The sequence below is a fragment of the Podarcis liolepis genome (assembly GCF_965112155.1).
Source record: "Podarcis liolepis genome assembly, chromosome: 1".
In the NCBI taxonomy this organism is placed as follows: Eukaryota; Metazoa; Chordata; class Lepidosauria; order Squamata; family Lacertidae; genus Podarcis; species Podarcis liolepis.
In genome coordinates, this window is record NC_139554.1 from 52,178,462 (window position 1) to 52,199,126 (window position 20,665).

Consider the following 20,665-nt stretch of genomic DNA (forward strand, 5'->3'; position numbering starts at 1 on the left):
AGAGACTGTTTTAACAACATGCTACATTACCACTGAAAACGTACGGTTTAAAAAATAAAATCATATATTTATATAAATGAAAAGCTAGCAGCTAGCAGCATCAGTTCCAGAGATACTTTAGCACCAAGACCAATAGGAAGGGTCAGGAGGAAAATGGCAGGGTGTGTGTGGAGAGAGGGGATATGGAAAAGTTCAGTGTAACTGACGTCATTGCTGTATTTCCAAACCAATGCCGACTGGCATAAGGTTAGTCCCTCTGGAAACATGCCATCCTAGTAGTTCCGGGCAAAAAAAATGATTTTATTCCTGTGATTGTCCATTATTGTTGTGGTGCTGCCCTCTGCAATATTAGCAGGGCAAGGCACAGTCAGCAGTGGAGGTTTTGTGCTCATTTTGGCTTATTTAACCTGAAGCGTTGGGGTAGTAAAAAAAAAAATATCTCCACAGATGTGTTTATTTGAGCTGCAAATATGTTGCCATACCATGCACCCCTTTGAAAGAAGTAGTTCACAGGAATAAACACAGCATTCAGTTTTTTCTTTTGCCAGATGACTGAACTTCAAACCTTACTCAACGGAGGATATGTGAACCCCTAAGAGGACCTTGTCATGTGACGACAATCAACGACGGATCTTGCATTGATATCCCCTGCCACAGAAACATGGCAGGCATTCTTTCACTTGTTATAAAAACCCAAACAAAGACACAACCCATTTATGATGATAAAGACCGAGTATAAATAACATAAAATTAGCATACATATTTTAAGCCCTGGAGTCTCTGCCCTGTTACGGGGCTTTGACTCGTTGGCTCTCTAGCTTCCACAGCAGCCCGGGTTTTCAGTAAAGAGTTTTATTTAATTTTTCTCATTGTCTACTATATAAAAATATAAATGCAAAAACACCCCACCCCACCCCAATAGTTCCCCATCTTCTGCATTATGCTATTTTCATCTGAACATGCTATCAATATTGTAAGATACATGAATCGTTAGTAGAATTTTCACAGGAGTAGCAGAAAAAAGGTTTTGCCTTACACTGAAATGCCCACCGGTGATTAAGACCGAGGAAGGGGCATCATGGGCCAATTGACAGAAACAACAGAAAATGAACCAGATCATCAGAAGAAGCTGCAAGAATCCACTCTAGCCTACGTGAAAATTGGGAAGCTGGAAAAGAAATACCAAAATGTAGGCACTGGGCTCAAAAATCCCAAGCATCATTAGTAGAGGGCTGAAATGGCTCAGTCGCTAACTAACAAAGAAACAGAGAGAGAAGGAGAGACAGAAAGAGAGAAGACATACACACAGAAGCATAATGAGAAGTAGGATGACATTGGCCTGCCACGTCTAGCTTATAACATCGATTCAGTTTGAAAATATAGACTATGGCCCCAGCACATGATTCTGAAGAATGAAATGTTGCCACCTACATTGCAGCTGCCACGGTTGAAGATGTCAGTAAATGTTAAGTCTTGTCTCATTCATAAAAATTCCTCTTAGCTTCCATCAGATAAGTTTTAAATTTTCAGTGTTGGGCTTTACATACATACATATATAATATATATATATTTCATATACTATATCAAAGCTTAGAGTATTGATTTCTCTTTAAAAAAGGGATTCAACAGCTTTCTAAACGAGAGGCATTCCTTGCTAAATATCAGGGTAAAACTCCGACCCGTGGTCCATGCTCTGCAGCACTGGCTTCTGATCCAGGGAGGACATCCTGCTCAGCATTTCTGCAGACAGTGCGTAACTATTGCTAGATTTCTCCTCAAACCAACTATCTAGTGCCCTCTTGGCTTCGAAGTTGGCAATAGGTGGTCCGTTAACAGCAATTGTCAAAAGGTCACTGAGCTGCTCCAGGGTGAGCCGAGAGCGATTGTTCTTGCGCACTCTCTGCAGGGCATTGCGCCCCTTTTCGCAGCAGGCTGTGGAGGTGGGAAGAACTTTGAGGATCTGGATGATTTTGTTTAAAAGAGGAAACCTCTGCCTGTATTTACAAATGTGGCCGATTAAATCTTTGAAACCATTTTTGGTATAATAATCCACCTTGAGTTCCCGCCATTCCATGAGCAAGCTCCCCCTGGGGTCCATGCCTTCTCTGCTCACTTCTGTGGAAAAGGTTGGCACGGCTTCGAGGTGCTCAAAAATCTGCACCATGTCTTCCCTGCCATAGCTCATAAGCTCCTCTGCGCTCCTCGGCCAAGCTGCGAGGTCAAACACTTGGCAGGCTTTCACAAATGCCCGGCTGCGAGGTTCAAACCTTTGAGCTAGAATCACCTGGGTCTTCTGGCATATCTTTTCTCGAATGGACTGGAATTTGGCTTCCGCCACCCGTAGGTTTTTCACAGCGACGCCATTGAAGCTTTCTCGAAAGCTCTCCTCAAACTCCTGGAGATACTCGCCGGGAGAATCGGAGAGCCTGCTGATCTCTTGGATGGCTTCCTCGATTTTGTCATCCACCTGCGACACAAGGAGGTATTCGCCTTGGAAGACAAAGGCAAGGCGCGAAAGCACGGCAATGACGTCCAGCAGGAAGTAGATCAGCTTAATCGACTGGTAGTCCATGAGGAACTGCAGGAGAGCCAAGGCAATGGCAGATGCATCTGCTCTTTGTGTTTGGCCGCTGACATCTTTGAGATGGGCCACCACTTCCAAGTAATCCTTGATCAGAGCGTTGAGGACATTCTGCTCCCCGATGATCCACTTCACTGCTCTGATGTCTCCCAAAAACTCGGTTTCTTCACAGAGAGTAGCAGCAGTGACCCTCAGCTCGCACATCAGCCTGGGAGAGTAACGGTAAAAGCTGAGTAACTGCTTCAGATTGTTCTCTAGCTCCTCCAGGCAAGGAAGCTCTTTCCCACTAATCGCATCCAATATCTCCAAGTGCGGCTTGTGTACCATAAGGGGCAGACAGAGCAGCCAAGGCAGAGTCTTTCTGATTGTCATGTACATGTTAGCTCTAAGGCTGGCAGTGATGTTAGCACCATCGACTCCCAAACCAACACTCGGCTTTTCATCCTGCAGCCGGATTCCCAGGGCGGAGAAAGCCCTATCTAATGCTTGGATGTAACTATCGGTTGCAGAAAAGCCCAGCTCCTGGAGAGAGAGGAATTCAGTGGCCGGAGGCCCATCGCTGCTGATATACTGCACGTAAACCGCAACTGTGTCGGCAAGCAAATCGTCGCTCTGCCCGTCCAAAATGATGCTGAGGAAGGGAGATTGCCTGACCCGTTCGACGAGATCTTCTCTAAGAGCTCGCGCAATGTGGTGGATCAAGATTTGACAGTCTCCCTCGTTCATATACTGATCCACCACTTTGAGCTCACACTTTCTCAGTAGTTCCGCAAGAGGCCTGAAGTCACAATAGGGCCGACCTTCCATCGCTAAATGGTAGGCTGTGTTGAAGAGCAGAGTCATATTTCGGCACATCTCTTCCGTCTTCTCCGGGTGCATCCTGAGCCTGTAAAGTTGCAGGCACTTCTTGTGGAGGTTGCTCTGGCTGTGAAGTTTGATTGTGTGTATCTTGAACTGCTTGGAGCCAATGATGAAAGCCGAAGTCCGAGAGGATTGCACTGTATACTGGCGGCAGACATGGCACCACATTTCGTTGAGCGTCGGGGAGTACCTCAGAAACCAAAACTTCTTGAGCCACTCTTGCTTGAAGCGCCGAATCCTCCTGGTGACGGCGGACAATTTGGAAGGCTCATCTGCGGCTGTTATCATGTCATTGGAGACAGATTCGTCTGCTGAATCCACCTCTTGGTCGTCGTCCTCCATGATGGTGGGAACAGACATGATGCTTTCCGAAGCTGCGAAAGAAAAGAAATGAGGGGAAAATGGAGAAAGTTTAAGGTAGGGTTGTAAGAAACAACACAAAACTGTTAGACAACTATCCCACATGCCCCCCTTGGCTACTCATACCATTTGCAGCAATAATGAACATGTTACTAGAGTAAATTTTGGTTTATAAACATTCCGAGACCCCCTCATTATCTAAAATCATAATTTCCAAGAGTCCATGCAAGCCTGGGTAGCAAATGCCACTCTAATATTCTGACTACTTTCATATTCACAAAAGGGCATCAATGACAGAGCATGTCCCGAAATGAAATCAAAAGAGCTTCGTAAAGAAATGCACACTTGCATTCAACCAACAAAATCCTTTAGATAGGAGAAAAAGGGAAAATATTAATGACATACTTCACACACATGCCACAAGCCAGTATATTTCATATTCAACATAAGAGAGTCAATTGCAATTTCTAGGTAAGATTCAAAAACAACAATATGCTGTTCTTTCTCCTGCAAGGGAATGCATCAAGAATACAGCAAACAAATTCGCTGCAATGGAATTTTTTTATTGAAGGTGCCTGATTACAGTGAAAAGAAACATCATGTTTCATCATTACAGTCACAATCCCAAGACCACTTGCTCAGAAGACTACGTTCCTGCTTCATGAAACCCACCAACGAGACCTCAGGTGCTTCTCAGAACACTCAATGCTGGAACATATTTAGTCACGAATGTCAAACAAAATGGCACTCCTTATACAGTGTTTGAGGAACACTTTTCTTGTGTGTAACTTACCTGAGGGGTATGAAAATGCTTGGTACTCAGGTACCTGAGGAGGTAGTAGAGGTGCCTCGGCTAACTTGCCAGATCTTAGCATGTTTAGTTCAGCCTGCAACTCGCGAATCTTCTTCTTCAACCGTACACAGTTGGGACACAATGAAGTTGTCGGGATCTCAAGGGCATCATCCTGAGTCGATGCCAGAGACAGATCGGTGGGGCTGTTCACTTTAAATGACAAGGCCTCTTCCCCTTCGTCTTCCAGCAGGCCAATGTCTTTGGAGCTGCGGGGGACTTTCCACTCACCCTCATTCCTGCCTCTACTGTGATTTGGAGAGCTGTGATGAATACCAGGCCCACAACCTTCCAAGGCATCTCGCGCTTGAAATCTGGAGGACTTTCTAGTGGAAGGAGCAGAATTCTTTATCACCTTGTGCTCTTCCATCTTTGTTGGCTCTAGGGAAGCCTCTAGAACATCTTTGAAGATGAGGTCTATTTTCTTCTTCTTCGTTTGGGGTTGAGACACACCTTCTTCAAAGCTGCGCTTGTAGGAACTCTTCCCTTGCTTTGACGTGGTGAGCTCGAGGGGGTAGCTCATATCGTCTTGGTTTTCTAGATTTCTTTCTGACCTTTCCCTTAGTAATTTTTTATCTCCTAGAAAGAAAAAAATCAGGAGTTGGAATTATCAATGGGAATTCCGCAACATTCCTCACCCCAAAGCAAAAGCAAACTGGGAGCACACAAATCTTCATTTTTCACATGTTTGCATTACCAATAAGGGAACTTATTGGAATGAAGGTCTCAGGAAACCTAAGACTGGAGATTTGTTTAAAAGGGAAAACAGTCTCTAGGAGGCAGCCATACAGAAGTAGGCCTCAGATGGTTTTAAGAGAAGACAAACTATAGGAAGGTGGTCTAAAATAACAGGCAGCCAACCTGTGCTGGAATGAGACAATAATGTTGAATGTGTTGGTTTGTTGAAAAGATAACTTTTACTTGGTAAAACGTATCCGGTAAATAATACATGAAGTGTGTGATGCAGAAATTTCCATGTGAAACTTGTAGGCTTGAAGGACCACTTTTCTATTCCAGAATGACAGGAAGCGTGAGAACACAAGGAAATCACTATCTCATTTCCCATATCACTTACTAGCAAAATGAGGGAGGACTTCTGAGTGACCTCCAAGGTTGGTCCCGACAAGATTGCTAAAAGTATGGCCCCTAGCCAAAGTTCACCAAAATAAAGCGGAGAGATTGTGCATATTAGCAGTTACTTAAAACAAAGGGAGTAGCCATATATCCTTACCTGGAAATTCAGAAGATGATGGGTTTGGTTCAATTTCCATCTTTCTTCTTATCTTGCAAATAACTCCAAGCATCAAGACACATGGTTGCTTCCCAAACAAGGTGCTGTTTTATGCTGCTATGTATATATTTTGAAACACGTGTGTGCTTTTGTGAGAGCTATATAGGAATTTCAAACGCTGCCAACAAAGTCCTGAACAACTGCAAGTCTAAAGCTGCTACGAAGGTGAGTACAATTCCAGATAGTGTGATGGAGCACGGGCACCTCATTATCAGCATTTATCTGTTGACGCCGCAAGTCTTAGAGTCTGGCTATAGAGATGAAAAAGCCAGGCAAGACTGAGACCATGCCACAGCCTAATTAGTTTTTAAGGGTATGACAACTGGCTGGAGGTCCAGATTAGTCATGGCAGATTTTTTTTCTTCCAAATTACACTGTATTCTTGGACAAGAGTAGATCACAACTGGGCTTCTATTTCCATTCTAAATATGGACAGCAGTGCATGTAATCTGATGATAGTATGTAATTTGGTATTAAGCACAGAATCAATCAACCTGGGGGACCCATCTTCATTGTAAACACAAAACACGTTACTAACGCTCACGGGAGGAAAAATTAAATTAAAAATGTGTTTGGGCACTACTTGATGGAATCTCAGAAGGTGGGCCAAGGGTGGGTGAGTGCTGGCAGGCAAAGCTTTGGCTTAAGGCTTAGGAAGGTACTAGGGGCTATGGTTTGGGTCCAGACCTGCTATTCTGTGAATGGAAGAGCTCCTTTTTGTTTACAAAAGTAAGTTGGATCCAGTGCATGCTGCAGCTGTGCGCAATGGACCGGAGTGGGTGGGTGGGCAGAGAGAGGTAATTTTCACTTGTTTCCTCTTCTCCTGCATCCCCCTCCTACGATGTTTTGGAGGGTGTCCCAACCGTCCAGAGCAGATGGGGGTGGGTGGGTAAGGCACACAACACTACAAGGGGAAGAGAGAATCAGCAAAATTCACATCCCTCCACTTCTGCCTAGAGAAGCATCCAGTTTGTGGAATTCTGCTCTGCACAGCTCTGGATTCCAACCCTATGACTAACTACACGAGACAAACAAATTAAGGGAAATGACTAAATATGTGCAAATGCGCTTAATTTGCACGGCTTATAGAAAGGTTGCTATTTTAGTCATTTGGTGGTTTTAGTCAATTAAGTAATTGACTCTGTATACATTTGCATATGAATAAAGCAGTGCTTCTGAAGAAAAGCATCCCCTCTCTGTTTTTAGGTTAGGCAAGCACCTTCTGCAGCAACCATCATCACGGTCATTTGCAACAGAGAAGAGGGGTTGCCTTTTATACAGCAATGTCTGCACAGATAGATTATTTAAAGTTCTTGAATCAAAATTACTTAACTTTTTTTTAAGTGCTGCCCAATTAATCGGGGACAGCTTTTTAACCAACGAACAGTATGTACTAGATAAAAGGCAACCAATAAAATGCACAACTGCAAGAACCCTTCCATGGTGAAGGACTGCCAACTGCCCCAATATGTGAATTGCACCATTACGAGCAATTAAACCCCATATTGGGATTAATCTCCAGTCAGGGGAAGATTTTAGTCACAAGTTGCCTATTTTTGTCAGGAAGGCAGCAAGTTCAGATCCAAATTTAAGAACTCTTGGGTATCCACCAGTTAGACCTTATCAAAATTTGAAGCCACTTTCTTAAATCAAAATGCCGAGGAACTTTTAACAAAAATGCTCATTAGACGGAGATGCATGAATTCTGCACGTTGTTCTAGTGTTGAATTTTTTAAAAGCCAAATACTGAATTTGGCTTCCAGCTACTCTTTCTATGTGTAGAATTACATAATATATTGCGCTGTCATTAACCAAATGAATGTCAACCTTTTCCGGAACACCGGTGTTTCAATGAAAGAATACTCAAGAGGTGACTGCATAGGATTTCCTGTTGCGGTTTGTGGTGATGAAACGGACACTGACAAGGCATTTATGTACTTTTTTAAAAACACACACACACAATATTTCTAGCTTGTTTTTGCACATAAAGCCCAACCCGAGTTGTAGACAGAGCTCTGTGCAACAGACACCCTTGTGCCAGACTGTACCTTTTCATTCAGCATCTGCGCCCTGCACTTGTGATTTAGCAGCAGAGTACGTTCTCATGCAGACATGGCCCATAGGATATACAGAACTGCCCGATTCTGAGAAATACCATTGGCCTGCCTAGTTCAGTAATGACTTGCTCTCTGAGATTTCAGGCAATTCCCCACCACAACCACCACACACACCTAAGATCCTTTTATTGGAATGGTCAGAAAGGACTTTCCTTTACCTTTGCTGTGTTTACTTCTACCCCCCAGAACTGGGCATGGCTAAGAACTTAGGAAAGTTCTTTTAGTGAAACCAAAGAAGACAGGACTGGAGCTGCGCAAGACCAGGGTGGAAGTGTATGGACCCTTCTACTCTGCGGAGTCCCATTCAAGAGACTTCCAACTGAATGATGCCCTCACACACACTTTCAAACGTTGTCACATACTGCGGGGCCATGACACCTGTTACATTTTGCACCGATACACACAAAATATTTTACACCCACAAAGGGTTGCGGAGGCAGCAGGAGGAAAAAGCGGCCACCACAACTTAACTTTGTCCCTCCTCCCCATTCTTCTCTCCCAACCTCTTTCATCAGTGCTGGAGACTGTTGAGAAGCACCTTCAAGTTGACTCATGGAAGCTGGCTCTCGCTCTAGGAAGGAACCCACAGTTCCCATACAGCAAATGCCTGTCAGCCTTAGGCTGATGGCCTATGGACAGAACACATGTAAGAAAAGGGGGAGATTCCTCTACTATTGGCAGAAATCCCCCCCCCAAAGAACCTGTCCTCAAATTACCTTAACAGCTAACGGGCACCGCCACCAACCTATCTCTACACCTGGGGCTGTGTCCCACTTCACTTGCCAACCCCCTGCTGCCATTGCTGTCTCTTCACCCCCAATTTACTCAAACTTCTGCCATTGTTTTAAATCACCACTCTTCCCCTCTCAGTGTCTCTCTCTTCTCACTCCCAATCCATGGCCACTGCTGTTGTGCAACCTGCCTTCACTTTTGCTCCCCCACCCCACCCTGACTTCCAGGATTGTGATGTGGCTCAACAAATCCTCCAACGAGGGCTCCCATGATGACATCCTTACATTTTTATTATATAAAAAGATATATCTCTGATGTGTATAAATGCCTGCTACTCTTTGTCCCTCTAGCTATTTATTTTGCAATGGGAAGAGGACCCTACAAAATGAACCACAAGCCAGAAAATCCAGTCCAGCAAAGGGCATTTCTTTCAACCTAATGCTTCTGACTTACAGGCAGGCATAAAATCAGCTGGCACACACACACACACACACACAGAGCCCCAACAGTGCTATTTGATGGATTTCATTTCAACCAGGCATTCTGCTCCTTTCAGTCATTTTGTGATATGGAATGTTTTGTTTGCTGGTTTTAACCCCCTGCCCCCCCAAAAGAGATGTTTGTAGCTGCCTCAGGAGCCATCTTTGTCAGAGAAGAATGCTAGAACAAACTCAGAGACAGAAAAGGGAAGGGAAAGGCACCCACCTCTTGTGAGGTTTCTGTTGATGGTCTCCTGAGACATGCTGTGCAATCGCTTCATATAATCCTCGCTGTACCAGACCCTTAGCCTCTCCCCTGGCCGGATGTCTCGACAGGTCCGGAAGTAAATCCTCTCGCTGTGCTGGAACGCCATGAGGTTCTGTTCTCTCTCCTCCCGGGATATAGCCACATACCTGAGAACAAGGACAGGGCAGTTTTTGACTTACAAGGAGGCTTAGACAGAAAGGAAACATACAGAAGCCACTGTGCAGCATGAGTGACCTTCAAAAGGGAAACACAGGCAGAGGAGTATTGGATGGCATGAATAATGATATGCAACAAGCTACAAGGAAATAACATGCACACCGAAGGAATATCAAACAGCTTCTTGAATCTGGTATATAGTTGTTGCCTCTGTCTAGGAAGACCAACATTGTCAGTGCAGGCTTTTAAACCATTTAAAAAAGGGACGAGGAACTTGAAGCCCACCTGACGTGGCTGCACTGCAACTCCCTGTAGCCTTAGCGAACATGGCCAATGGTCAGGGATAATGGGAGTTGAATTCCAACACCTGGGGAGCCACGGGTTCCTCTTCAATATCCGAAAAGCATATGCCTGCTTGTAAAATGTTTACAATAGCCTTAGATGCTGGACCCTTGGACCTCACTGCTTCTCTGTTCCTCAAGCTTCACTCCCACTCTGGCAGCCAACAGCCAATTCTTGTAAAGGGCCTATACAGAACAAGCTGCTGCAAAGAAGCCTTTTTGAGCACCCTCCAAATAGCAGCTGCACAGCGAGAAGCATTTCAGAATCTGAAAACTTTGCACCAGCATCACCTTCCCCTGCCAGTTTTTCTCAGCGATTGATTGATATCACTGACAAATCGCTTCCCACAAATCATTCCAAAGCACTACAACAATAAGAAACGGCAACAATAAAAAAGATAGAAAAACAATGTCAAATCCAATTTCATCTCTCTTTCTGTTTGGAAACGAAGGATTTCCAAATGGAAAGGGACAACGGTGGTAGTCAGATTTCTTACTGTCAAGAATTACAAGGGATAAGGCTGCTGTCAGGCAACCACACATTCGCCACTGTCATGAGCGCAAAAAAATAGGCAAACACCAAAAACTGGCTCTCACAAAGTTGGATGCCATTCTGGCAACCTCATGAGAAAACTATTTGTCTACCATCACCAAGCCACTAAGTTACAGCTCAAGGGTAATACCAAAATCCACGTCAGGGATTTTATTTGTCAATGAAAATATTACAAAACAGCATGCAGGGTTTCCAGTACTCTTTATCAGGCAAATGCGGAAAGTTCTTATTATATAGCACTTGTATAAGTTGTGTTCCAAAGTTATTGGGTGGAATTCAAAGCAGTGCCAAGGAGATCATGCCATCAGTGCAATCATCTCTGCTTGGCCTGATGGAACAATTTGTCCTCTCCTTTCCCTGCATGCTGTTCCGGGATTTCTCCAGACCCCCCAAAAGCCAATTTCTTCTGGAGGCAGGCAAAGGGGTAGTTATTATTAACCCTGTAAAGTTTATCAGTCTTGCTTTCCCATGTTTTAATGAATTTATTGCTTGTCTATTCTACAAGGAGCTCAAGAAGGCATACACAGTTCCTTCCTATTTATGCTCACAACTACACTGAGGTTGTTTAGGCTGAAAGATAGTGACGGGCCCAGTTTCACTCAGTGAGCTACATGGGAGAGTAGGGATTTTAACTCAAGCATCCTCCATCCAAGCCCACCACTTTAACCACTGGCTGCCATGTTACAGATGAAGCAGCTGAGAGACAGTGGCTTGCCTAAAGAAACCTTAAGAGTCCATGGGGGAGATGATCTGAATCAAGAACGAACTTGCTTGCATCTCTTAGCCATCTTGACACATTAGCTTTACCTAGTTAGTCACACTAATCCTTGGTGTGCACATTTTGATAATCTGCATGCATAAAAGTAAGCGAGTTATCAGGTGAGGGGCAGAGACAATATGAAAAACGTACGTTACTAAAACCTAGGCTTTGGTACTGAGCGAGAGAGAGAGGTTGCTGGAGCAAGAGTATTTTTCCAGTAATTGTATGGGAGCCATGTTTCAAATTTAATTGAGAGTTACTGATGATTGTGCACAAACTGTGCTTAGTGGATTGCATCTATATTGCGGAGCTGGCAATGTTTGAATAAGAGAGAGGGCAGAGGTCATGCCGCATTACTTCTGCTAGCATAAGAGCTACTCCTGGGAATACTCCCTTTTAACAGCAGAAACAGCTTCTGCTCTTCCCCCGCAAGGTGATTTATCATATACCACACCAGCCACTTCCATTAATATCCTTCTAGTATGTGTCCGATGACCATACTTGGCTGTCATGCTCATATTGCACTGTACTACACTTTTGCAAAATAATTAATCATAGCGTCAGAAAAGAGACAGGTGAACACTGGACTCCAAACCTTCATTTACTGCGTAGCAGATAAGTGACAGGACAAAAGCTGTTTAGAACTTGGCGTATTTAACACTGATCCAGACCCCTCGGATACGAGTGAGCTGCCCTTCCCCTCTCTGCCTCAGTTTTAGTTTTCTGCTGACCGACTGACAACTCAATGTATTACACACATGCTATGAGTGTGCAGGCAACTTCTTTCACAATCCAATATACAGAGGGGGCTGCTTCCATCTATATTTTTGAGTGACTGGGGAGAAGACACATGCACAAAGCCAAGGGATCTGGACACCGCAGGGCTGAGATGGGGAAGCTGTGGCCCTCCAACTCTTCTTGGACTACAAATCCCCATCACCTCTGACCATCAGCCAAGGTGGAAGGGGATGTTGGGGAGCCCAATGTCACCTGAAGAGCCGCAAATTCCCCATCACTGCTGTAGGGTAAGTCAAGAAGAAGAGAGCAGCTTCTGACTTTGTAACTAAGCTTCCCCCACCCCAGCCTCATTGCCTAGATTTGCTAAGCCATGGGGAAGACGGAGAGGGGAAAGATGGTGCCATTCCAGCTAAGCAGCAACTCTCATGATTCACTCCTTTCCCCAGTTGCACTAAGTTTTCATGGATTTGCTGAAATCAGATGCACTCCTCAGACATTTGGACACAGGAGCTGCTCTGACCAGGTTTTTTTTTCCTTTCCTGGTGGTGGTTGCTCTGTTTTCTTTTTAAAGGAAGAAAAGCTCAGAATCAGTCCTAAATTAAACAATTCCATTCAGTTAAATGAACATCTACTTCTTTTCCAGATGCACTGGGAAAGCTAAAAAGCACTGGCCAAGGGTCTCCCTGTCCCAGAGCAACTGTTGTAGTAATCTGTTTGAAAGAACGAGTCACTTTTTTATGTATGCATATGTGCTTTTATACAGGCTGTGACAAGCTGCGACAAGCAATCCCAAAACCTAATTAGAGATTCAGAAGATGTCTCTGAAAAAGCTGTAAGAAACTTTCATGCATGGATGCTCAACTCTTGGATATATCTAAATGGACAGCTGAGATCTCCAAACTATCTTTGCGAGAGCCTCATGAAATCCTTATTGCTGTTTCAGGTAAGCTGTATGGTGCTAGAAGTTGTAGTAATCTCATCAGTTTTGTAAACCACTTTGAGGTTTTCTACAAATCAAGCAGTATATAAATTTTTATGAAATAAATAAAATAATAAACGAGGCAGTTGAAATCTGGAACATTACTATTTGAGAGGTCCCTTTTTGTATAACAATGCAAATGGGCAGATTTGTAGCTTTTTCTGTATACCTTTAGGCACATGAACAAACTTTCACACTAGGAACATTTCCAAACCATTCACCTTTCTTTTGCTCCTTCTTGATGAGCAAATGCTTTTTGTCCTCAAATTGTCCGTAAAATATAGCAAAACAAAAAACATAAAACCCACCCCAATCTGACAAATGTGTCCTGATAGAAAAGTGCTATTTGTGCACCATGCAGAGATATGTAAGCTGTAAACTATCCTTGAAATGTCCTTGAAATGGAACACAGGCTCCAGAACAGAACTTGAAAGCACCCATGTAGAGAAGGAAAGACGTTACCCAACAAAGAGTTTGAGTTTTAAGTATTATATATTTATTGTTAACAAAAATACTCATAAATTTCCATCATATATAAGAAATATTAGGGCAAGCACAGCATTTCAGTCAAACAAGGGGCACTTTAAAACATGCCAGGTATACACAATCACATACAACATCCCCTTGTGGGGATGATCACAAAGAAAGCATTTCAGAGAGCAAAGAACTCATCCCTTGTTGCTAATTCCCCATGGAAAATAAATAAATCATGGGGCATACCTTCATTTGTCCAGATATGTTTCTCTATCTATATATTAACATCCCAGATTCCTCAAGCTTAGCTTTACGGCTTCTTATCCTGTTCTAAAAGAAAGCACGCAGCGTGTACATTTCTCCCAAGTGCCAGAAATCCAGAGGCCACAAGCCCCTGAGCTTCTCAGAAAAGGTCAGCGGTAGCTGAGAATGCCAACTTGCTTTTTGTCTCTGGGATCAGTTCTCCAAGAACTGATAGCTGAATCAACAACACATCACAAAAGTTTGAAAGAGGAAAGCAAAGCAACCTTATTCATCCTAATGGCTTGGAGACAAGCACATATGAGAAACCAGGAGTTTTGTAACAGACGACATTCCTATTATTTAATTTATAGAGTGCCATCAATGGACATGGTTCTCTAAGAGGAGCAAAAGAAAGAGGTCTCTACTCCAAGGAGCTTACAATCTAGACTTGCTTTGGAGGGGAGCAAAACCCATCCACTTTGGTGGTGGAAAGCTCTGAGGACCAGGCACTTCCAGACCCTGCGCCATTATTTCCTTCACATTAATTTGCAACGGACTGGTGCTATGCCTGCCTCAGAAGTATACATATGCTGAACTTTGTTAATTCACGAAAAAGGTGATCCACATTTAATGCCATATGGATTTTAAATTCCCTGCAAATAGGTGGCAACACTGCAGAAAAGTGAAGTTTCCTCCGAAATAGGCTTTCAAAAACCAGTCTGATTATATTTTCATCATTTATTTATTGCATTTATATGAAACCTTTCTATCAAGGCATCCAAGGAGGTTTGTGGGTTAAAATATTAATACAAAGCAAATGGTGCAAATTAATCTCAGGTCTACTTCAGGAGCTGGCGGCACTATCACCCTGGCCTGGCCTTCTCCTCTCAGGGAACTCTGGTCTTAAGTAGCCCCAGGGAAAGTGGAGGTGGGGCTGCCCCAACACGCTTTAACCTTGACAGAACAATCCTATGTGTGTTTACACAGAAGGAAGTCTCCTTGAGTTCATTAGGGTTCCCTTCCCTGATAAGTGTGCACCCTAAATTTATCCTCACTGCCAGAAGGGTCTTGTGGAATGTAGACTACTGCAGCTATGACTTTAAGGGGATTGTGTCTCAATTCTTGACATCCATAGGGTGCAAAAGAGCAGGTGCAGGTATGAAAAGTGTACAGTGCACATGCAATTTTAGCTTATGTACTACAAGCAGGTGTGAGAATATGATCAAAACATCCAGTTCCAGAACCATAGCGGAGTCCTAACAGGCCAGGCTAGACTACATTTAGAACTAAGTAGACAGTAATCTTGATTCACATAGGCAGTAGCTTACATCTCCTGTTTGCCCTATTCCTGGATTCAAAAGAATTGTATGAGAGTTTAAACTGGGCAAGCAACCATGCACATGCCATCCGCACCCACCCTGTGCGTACCAGGCACATCTCCTTCCACATCTTTCCTGTGTATGGTAGGAAGTCTTCCTATGGTAGGGTAGGAAGACTTGGGAGCGTTTGGCTGGACACACTTGAATACCTCCCTAAGATTGGAAACCATTCAATGTGGGAAGTCTGGGGGACGGGTGGGAGTGGGTTTAAGCCCTTACATGTTCTTTTGAATGCATGCACAAAGCTCCTGTTAAGCAGGAAGCTGGTACAAGGAGAACACGCACCAGCAAGCCTGTGATAAGACAAGGGGGTTAAAAAGACGGCATCGTGTTTGCAAACAAAAGAGCAATTCTGAAGATGTCAGGAGAATTACATTGGTGTCAAAGCCAGCATTTGAACATGCTCCAGTTAGTTGCTTCTGAAAAAGCCATCCCTCAACTCAAAAGGTTAAATTTGTGAGCTCTTTATTTATTTATTTAAAAAAAGGTATAGCTTGGTATACACAACTTGCGCACATTTAACTTGTGTGCGTTCAGCTTTGACATATATGGGTGGAAAGGGGGATGGGCATCGAGGAGAAAAGAAGCTTTGGCAATTCCACACACCATTGCACCCAGTGTTTTGCCTATATGCAATTTTGGCTTTAGGTGCGCTCTCCAGAACACAACCCCCATTTAAGCTGAGGGATTACTGCACTACTCTTATTAATATCCTAAAGAACTGAAGATGTAGTCCGACAAGATCAAGTAGAAAAATTAGCAGGCTGGCCAGTGGTTTACCTTATCCAAAACTTGTTTCTAGCAGGTTTAGCAAACTGATTTCAGTGCCACTTACTTTCAAAAGAATGCACTTGTTTTTATGGACTGCAATGTTACCAATTTCTGCTAGCTAACCCCTCTTAAAGGCCTGAAGTGGCTGACACCTGCCATAACTGCTTTTGCTACCTGACAGAAAAAGCTGGTGAGTAAGTCCAGTGTGCTGGGTGGTGCTCTGCGCGCTTCAGAAGCAGGCATTGTTTTTTCCTATTTTTCCAGGTCCCTCCTTTTGTCAGTATCTACCTAGCTTTCGTACTCAAACCCCAAACCACAGTAGCTAACTATGGTAAAGAATGTAGTCCGTTTACGGCTCTTAGATCCACATAGTGCATTTGCAGAAGTAAAAGGGGGGGAGGGGAGCATATATTTGTGGATTGTTTTACCTTAAGTGCAATTATTTAAATGCAAAGCCTAAGTAACGTTTCCTGAGCATAAAAGGTTAAGGAAACAAATCTATGTGCACCTTGACTCCATACAGCAAGACAGCCATTAAATTTCACCTGTGTGTATTTAAGGTGTTCACAGCTTCTAATACAGGGCGGGCAAGCAAGGTGCTGCGCTTCCAAGTGCACAGAGCAAAGCCTACTGCTAAACTGTCATAATTTATATTCATCTTTATAGGGAACTCTCACTGATCTTCCCCAATAGTCATGCTAATGAATTTTTTTTCTAATCCAACGTCAGCTACTCTTTCCTGTTTAATGCAAAGGGAGCTAGAAGTGGTGCTTTCTCTTCCGTGACCTAGTCGTCCGAGGAAGAGGCGTCTGCTTGGGATGGCTTTGGCTATTCCCTGCCTTGGGTTCAGAACGGTTCATTGGTGCTGCCGCCTGGCTAGTGCTGGGAACCTGACCCTTGTTCAAAGTCTGAAGCTCGTCCTTGATTTTGGTCAAGGTCTGGCACATCTGGCTGACCTGCCCAGTCAGGTCAGACATCCTCTGGCTGATCACAAGCATGTTATTTGCCATGTCTCTGTGGATTGTTACCAGCTCTTGACAGAACTGCCTGAAGAGCTCCGTCTGTTCAATGTGGGTGTCAAAGAGCTGGCGGTCAAAGCCAGAGATGGGTGGGCTTTGGGCATAGGGCCGAGGGGGCCTAAAGGAGGACTGGGAACATGGGTTTGGTTGCCTCATTTCCTGCCTTTGGTTAATAACATCCGAGTGATCTGACAGAGAAGAAGAATGAAGGTATGATGGTATGGAGAGAAGGTCAGCTTCCTCTGCGTGCCTCTGCAGGGATGAAAAGTGGTGTTGCCGCGAGGGGCCGGGCACCTCCACATCTTCGTCAGCTTGAAACAGAAACAGAAAACACCAGATTATTTACATGAATGTTTTCTTCTGACAATCTCTATTTCAATAAGTTCAGGAGAAGCAAGCATTCAACTTGGAATTTTGGTAAAATGCAGAAAGAGATTTTTTTTAAGGAATAGACTATGGGGTTGATTCCTTTAAAAAGAATTTCTTGTGTAATGTAAATGCCCATTTACAAAATGCATTTTGCTTAGCATCCCTCTAAGGTGACTGCTTTGAAGTCACTAGGTGCAAGGTCAACTATAGATTTTTCTTTGGGGCACAAAATGCAAACAAAAAAACTGAAATTATGCACTTCCTGAGATAAGGGGAGAGTTAATGGTAGACTTTCAAGTGTACACAACCACCACCATGACTGTTGCTTTATCAATCTAATCCCATACTGATTTTATATTAAGAGCTTCCAAAGCCATTTCATTCAGCAGCAGCAATTGCAGAGAATCATTTCCTGTGAGGAGTCATCCACCATTAAGTAATCTTTGTCAATTTGTAAGGGACTGGTAATCCCAAAACAGTCCATAGCTTGGTGGCAGGGCTCTAGCTTGCAAAAAGGTCCCAGGTACCATCCAATAAAGGATCTCAATGGCAAGGAAAGGGGAGACCCCTGTCAGAATCTTGGAAAGCCAATGGCAGCTGAAGAAGACAATACTGGAAAGATACCACTAGGCAGCTTCATGCAATGGCACAAGCCACTGTGGGTGTGTAGTAGGGATAGCCAGTGTGGTGCCCTTCCAGATATTGCCCAAGCCAACATGGCCAAGCCTAAGGGATGCTGGGAGTTGGAGTCTAGCAACACCTAGAAGGCATCACACTGATATCGTCTACCCATTCCCTTGATTTACAGGAAGCAGCTCTCAAGTGTTAACACCTACATTTACAGTTTCTGCACGCACCAAAGCATGCTTTCCCCTTTTATCAAATATAATCCAGAAGAGGAAGTTTAACACTAGTACAGAATAATAAAGCCAACAAAAAGGAGTTTGGCCATATCTCATTGGATGTTTTATGGCAAGAATTTCTGTTGGAGTGGCTAGCATTTAGAACTACTAGTGGTCCGGTCTAAGACTAAGCATGAGGCAATGGGTAATAGACCTCTCCCATTGCTTAATTATATTTGCCGTGTGGCTAGCTGAGCCTTATAAGCCTAGACCATAGTGCTGCCTGTTGAACAGGGAAAACTAGAGAAGACCTTGATGATAAGTGCAGCCTACGCACTTACGGAACTTTCTTCAGGTTTAGTCTACTAGATCAAAAGCTGCAAGCCAGAAGCATACTGCCAATCTCCTGTTTCCACAAGAGCAATGAAAAATAGTTGTTACCCTACATTTGTAAAGGCCGTCCTGAATATCACGAATAGCTGGTAAGATGTTAAAATGGACAAAACCCAAGAACCATTTTGTATATATAAGTGCCAGGGCTAGATCACATAATCACAAATGTGGAAATTCTTGATAGGAGATGAAGTACTGTATGACTCAAGTACACACATTTGCACGCCGTAAGACTAGTGTTGGCAATCCCTTGATTGGGTGGAAAGATCAATGGCATTGCCCATACAAATTGCCCATGGATACGCCAAATCCACATACTACCACCTTTGCGCAATATAGAAATATCCACATTTATGAGCTTGTGAACTCACCTAGTGACCCATATATTGGATTTATTAAGGGTGAAAGATTTGGTTTGGTCTTCCCTTTCCCTCCGTCAATGTGTGCACACAACCTTCCAAGCATCTTCACATTTGCCATTCCACTGACAATACCTATCCCTTTTTTGCTAACTTGACCGAAGTAGCACAGCTCATGCTAGTTCATTCAAGGTGCAGCTCCGGACAATCTATTCCTAACCCAAGGCTGAGGGAGGAAATAGGGTGGAGAGAACCAAAGCGCAACAGGAAACACCAACCAGAGATAACAGTTTCGCTAGCAGGGCAGGGCTGACCTTTCGTGCAATACATACAGTTCTTTGGTCAGAACTGATCTGTTCAGCAGGGGACCAGGGGGGAGGTAATACTTACAGCTGGTTGATGGGCTGTCAACCACGTCCAGATCCGCTCTCCGGAAGCCGTGCATCTGGCGTGACGAATGCAGCGTCGACTCGATGGCTCTCTCGTGGGCGGTCAGGACAATGGCCGAGGGCCTCCCCGGGCTGCTGGGACTGGAGAGGGACCTCTGCATGTATGCCAGTTTGTCTTTGGTCCTTCTCTTCATGTCGTCCCACCTGTGCTTAATATCTTTCACAGACCTGGGGACCTGGCTCACCGATGTGATTTTCCTGGCTATACTTTCCCAGATCTTGTCCCTGTCTGCGTGGGATAGACGTATCGTCTCCCTTCCAAACAGCCTGGCTTCGTTCCGAGTCACTTCCGTGACCAGAATGTCCAGCTCCTCCCTGGAGAACTTGGGCTTCCTCTTTCGTTCTGTCATGTTCCTTGAGTTCAATATCCCACAAAGCACAAATGGGTAAAAGGAAATCAATGTGAAGCACCCAAACCATTACAAGCAAGATACACGACCAATTGCACATTCACTCCCAGCTTGCAGATGTTTCTCTCCTCTATTCACATAAAACTTTCCATTTCCCACCACTAAATGTAGAAAGTGTCAGAAAGTTGGGGCTTTTTTTGGGGGGGGGGTGGAATTCATACACAAGTACCATGTCCTTTTTTTAAAAAAGTAATCTTTCCACTTAAAACAGGTATTTGGAGGCTCTGTTCAACCATTTTCCAAAAGAAAATATATATATAGCACATATTCTTTGATACAGAACAAATTACATGGATTTACTTCTTTAAAAGATAGGTCATTGAGTCCAGCAATCTGATTGTGACTCAAGAACCTCTAAAATGGGTATTACTAAGTTTCTCTCAATTAATTCCCCCCTTTCTGTATTTGCTGAAGATATCATCAGTGGATTTTAATCAGTAAAAGGGACTGAGACAAAGCAGAAACAAATGAAGAGTGGGATACTAAGTGGAACCAAACCTACAACTTAGCTTGGGAGAAGGGACTGGGAAAACAGTAGACAACTTTGTGAGAGCTCCTGCAGAAAGCATTCCCTCTACACACACACACACACACACACACACACACACACACACACACCCTAAAACGTTTTGCAAGATTTTTGTTGCAGGCTGATACCAGAATTTCCACCAGCTATCTCAGGACCATCTCACACTACAAATTTAGCAGGTATCCATGATATTTCTGCTACATCCTATTACCTTGCACGCTACATATGTACCTTTATTCCCTCCATGGATCCAATTGAGACTTCCCATCCATGCATACATGGCAAATACTCAACAAAACAAACAAGCAAAACCTCCTCCATGTAATGGAGCGTAAGGTGCTCATCACATACAAAAATGGAAA

General features: G+C 43.8%; 1 protein-coding gene across 2 annotated transcripts in view; it reads right to left on the reverse strand.

Annotated features, from left to right (window-relative positions):
* Positions 1-408: 408 nt before the first annotated feature.
* The window catches only part of PRDM11 (PR/SET domain 11), a 45,423-nt gene continuing 25,166 nt past the window's right edge, over positions 409-20,665 (reverse strand). Inside the window, exons 6-8 of one of the 2 annotated variants that reach the window (XM_083462945.1) lie at positions 9,498-9,685; positions 4,596-5,231; positions 409-3,816 (exon numbers count right to left, since the gene is read on the reverse strand). In XM_083462945.1, coding sequence (XP_083319071.1) covers positions 1,655-3,816; positions 4,596-5,231; positions 9,498-9,685 — 2,986 coding nt within the window. In that variant the 3' untranslated portion in view covers positions 409-1,654. The remainder of the gene's footprint in view (positions 3,817-4,595; positions 5,232-9,497; positions 9,686-20,665) is intronic. The other variant, XM_083462946.1, reaches the window with a different exon arrangement.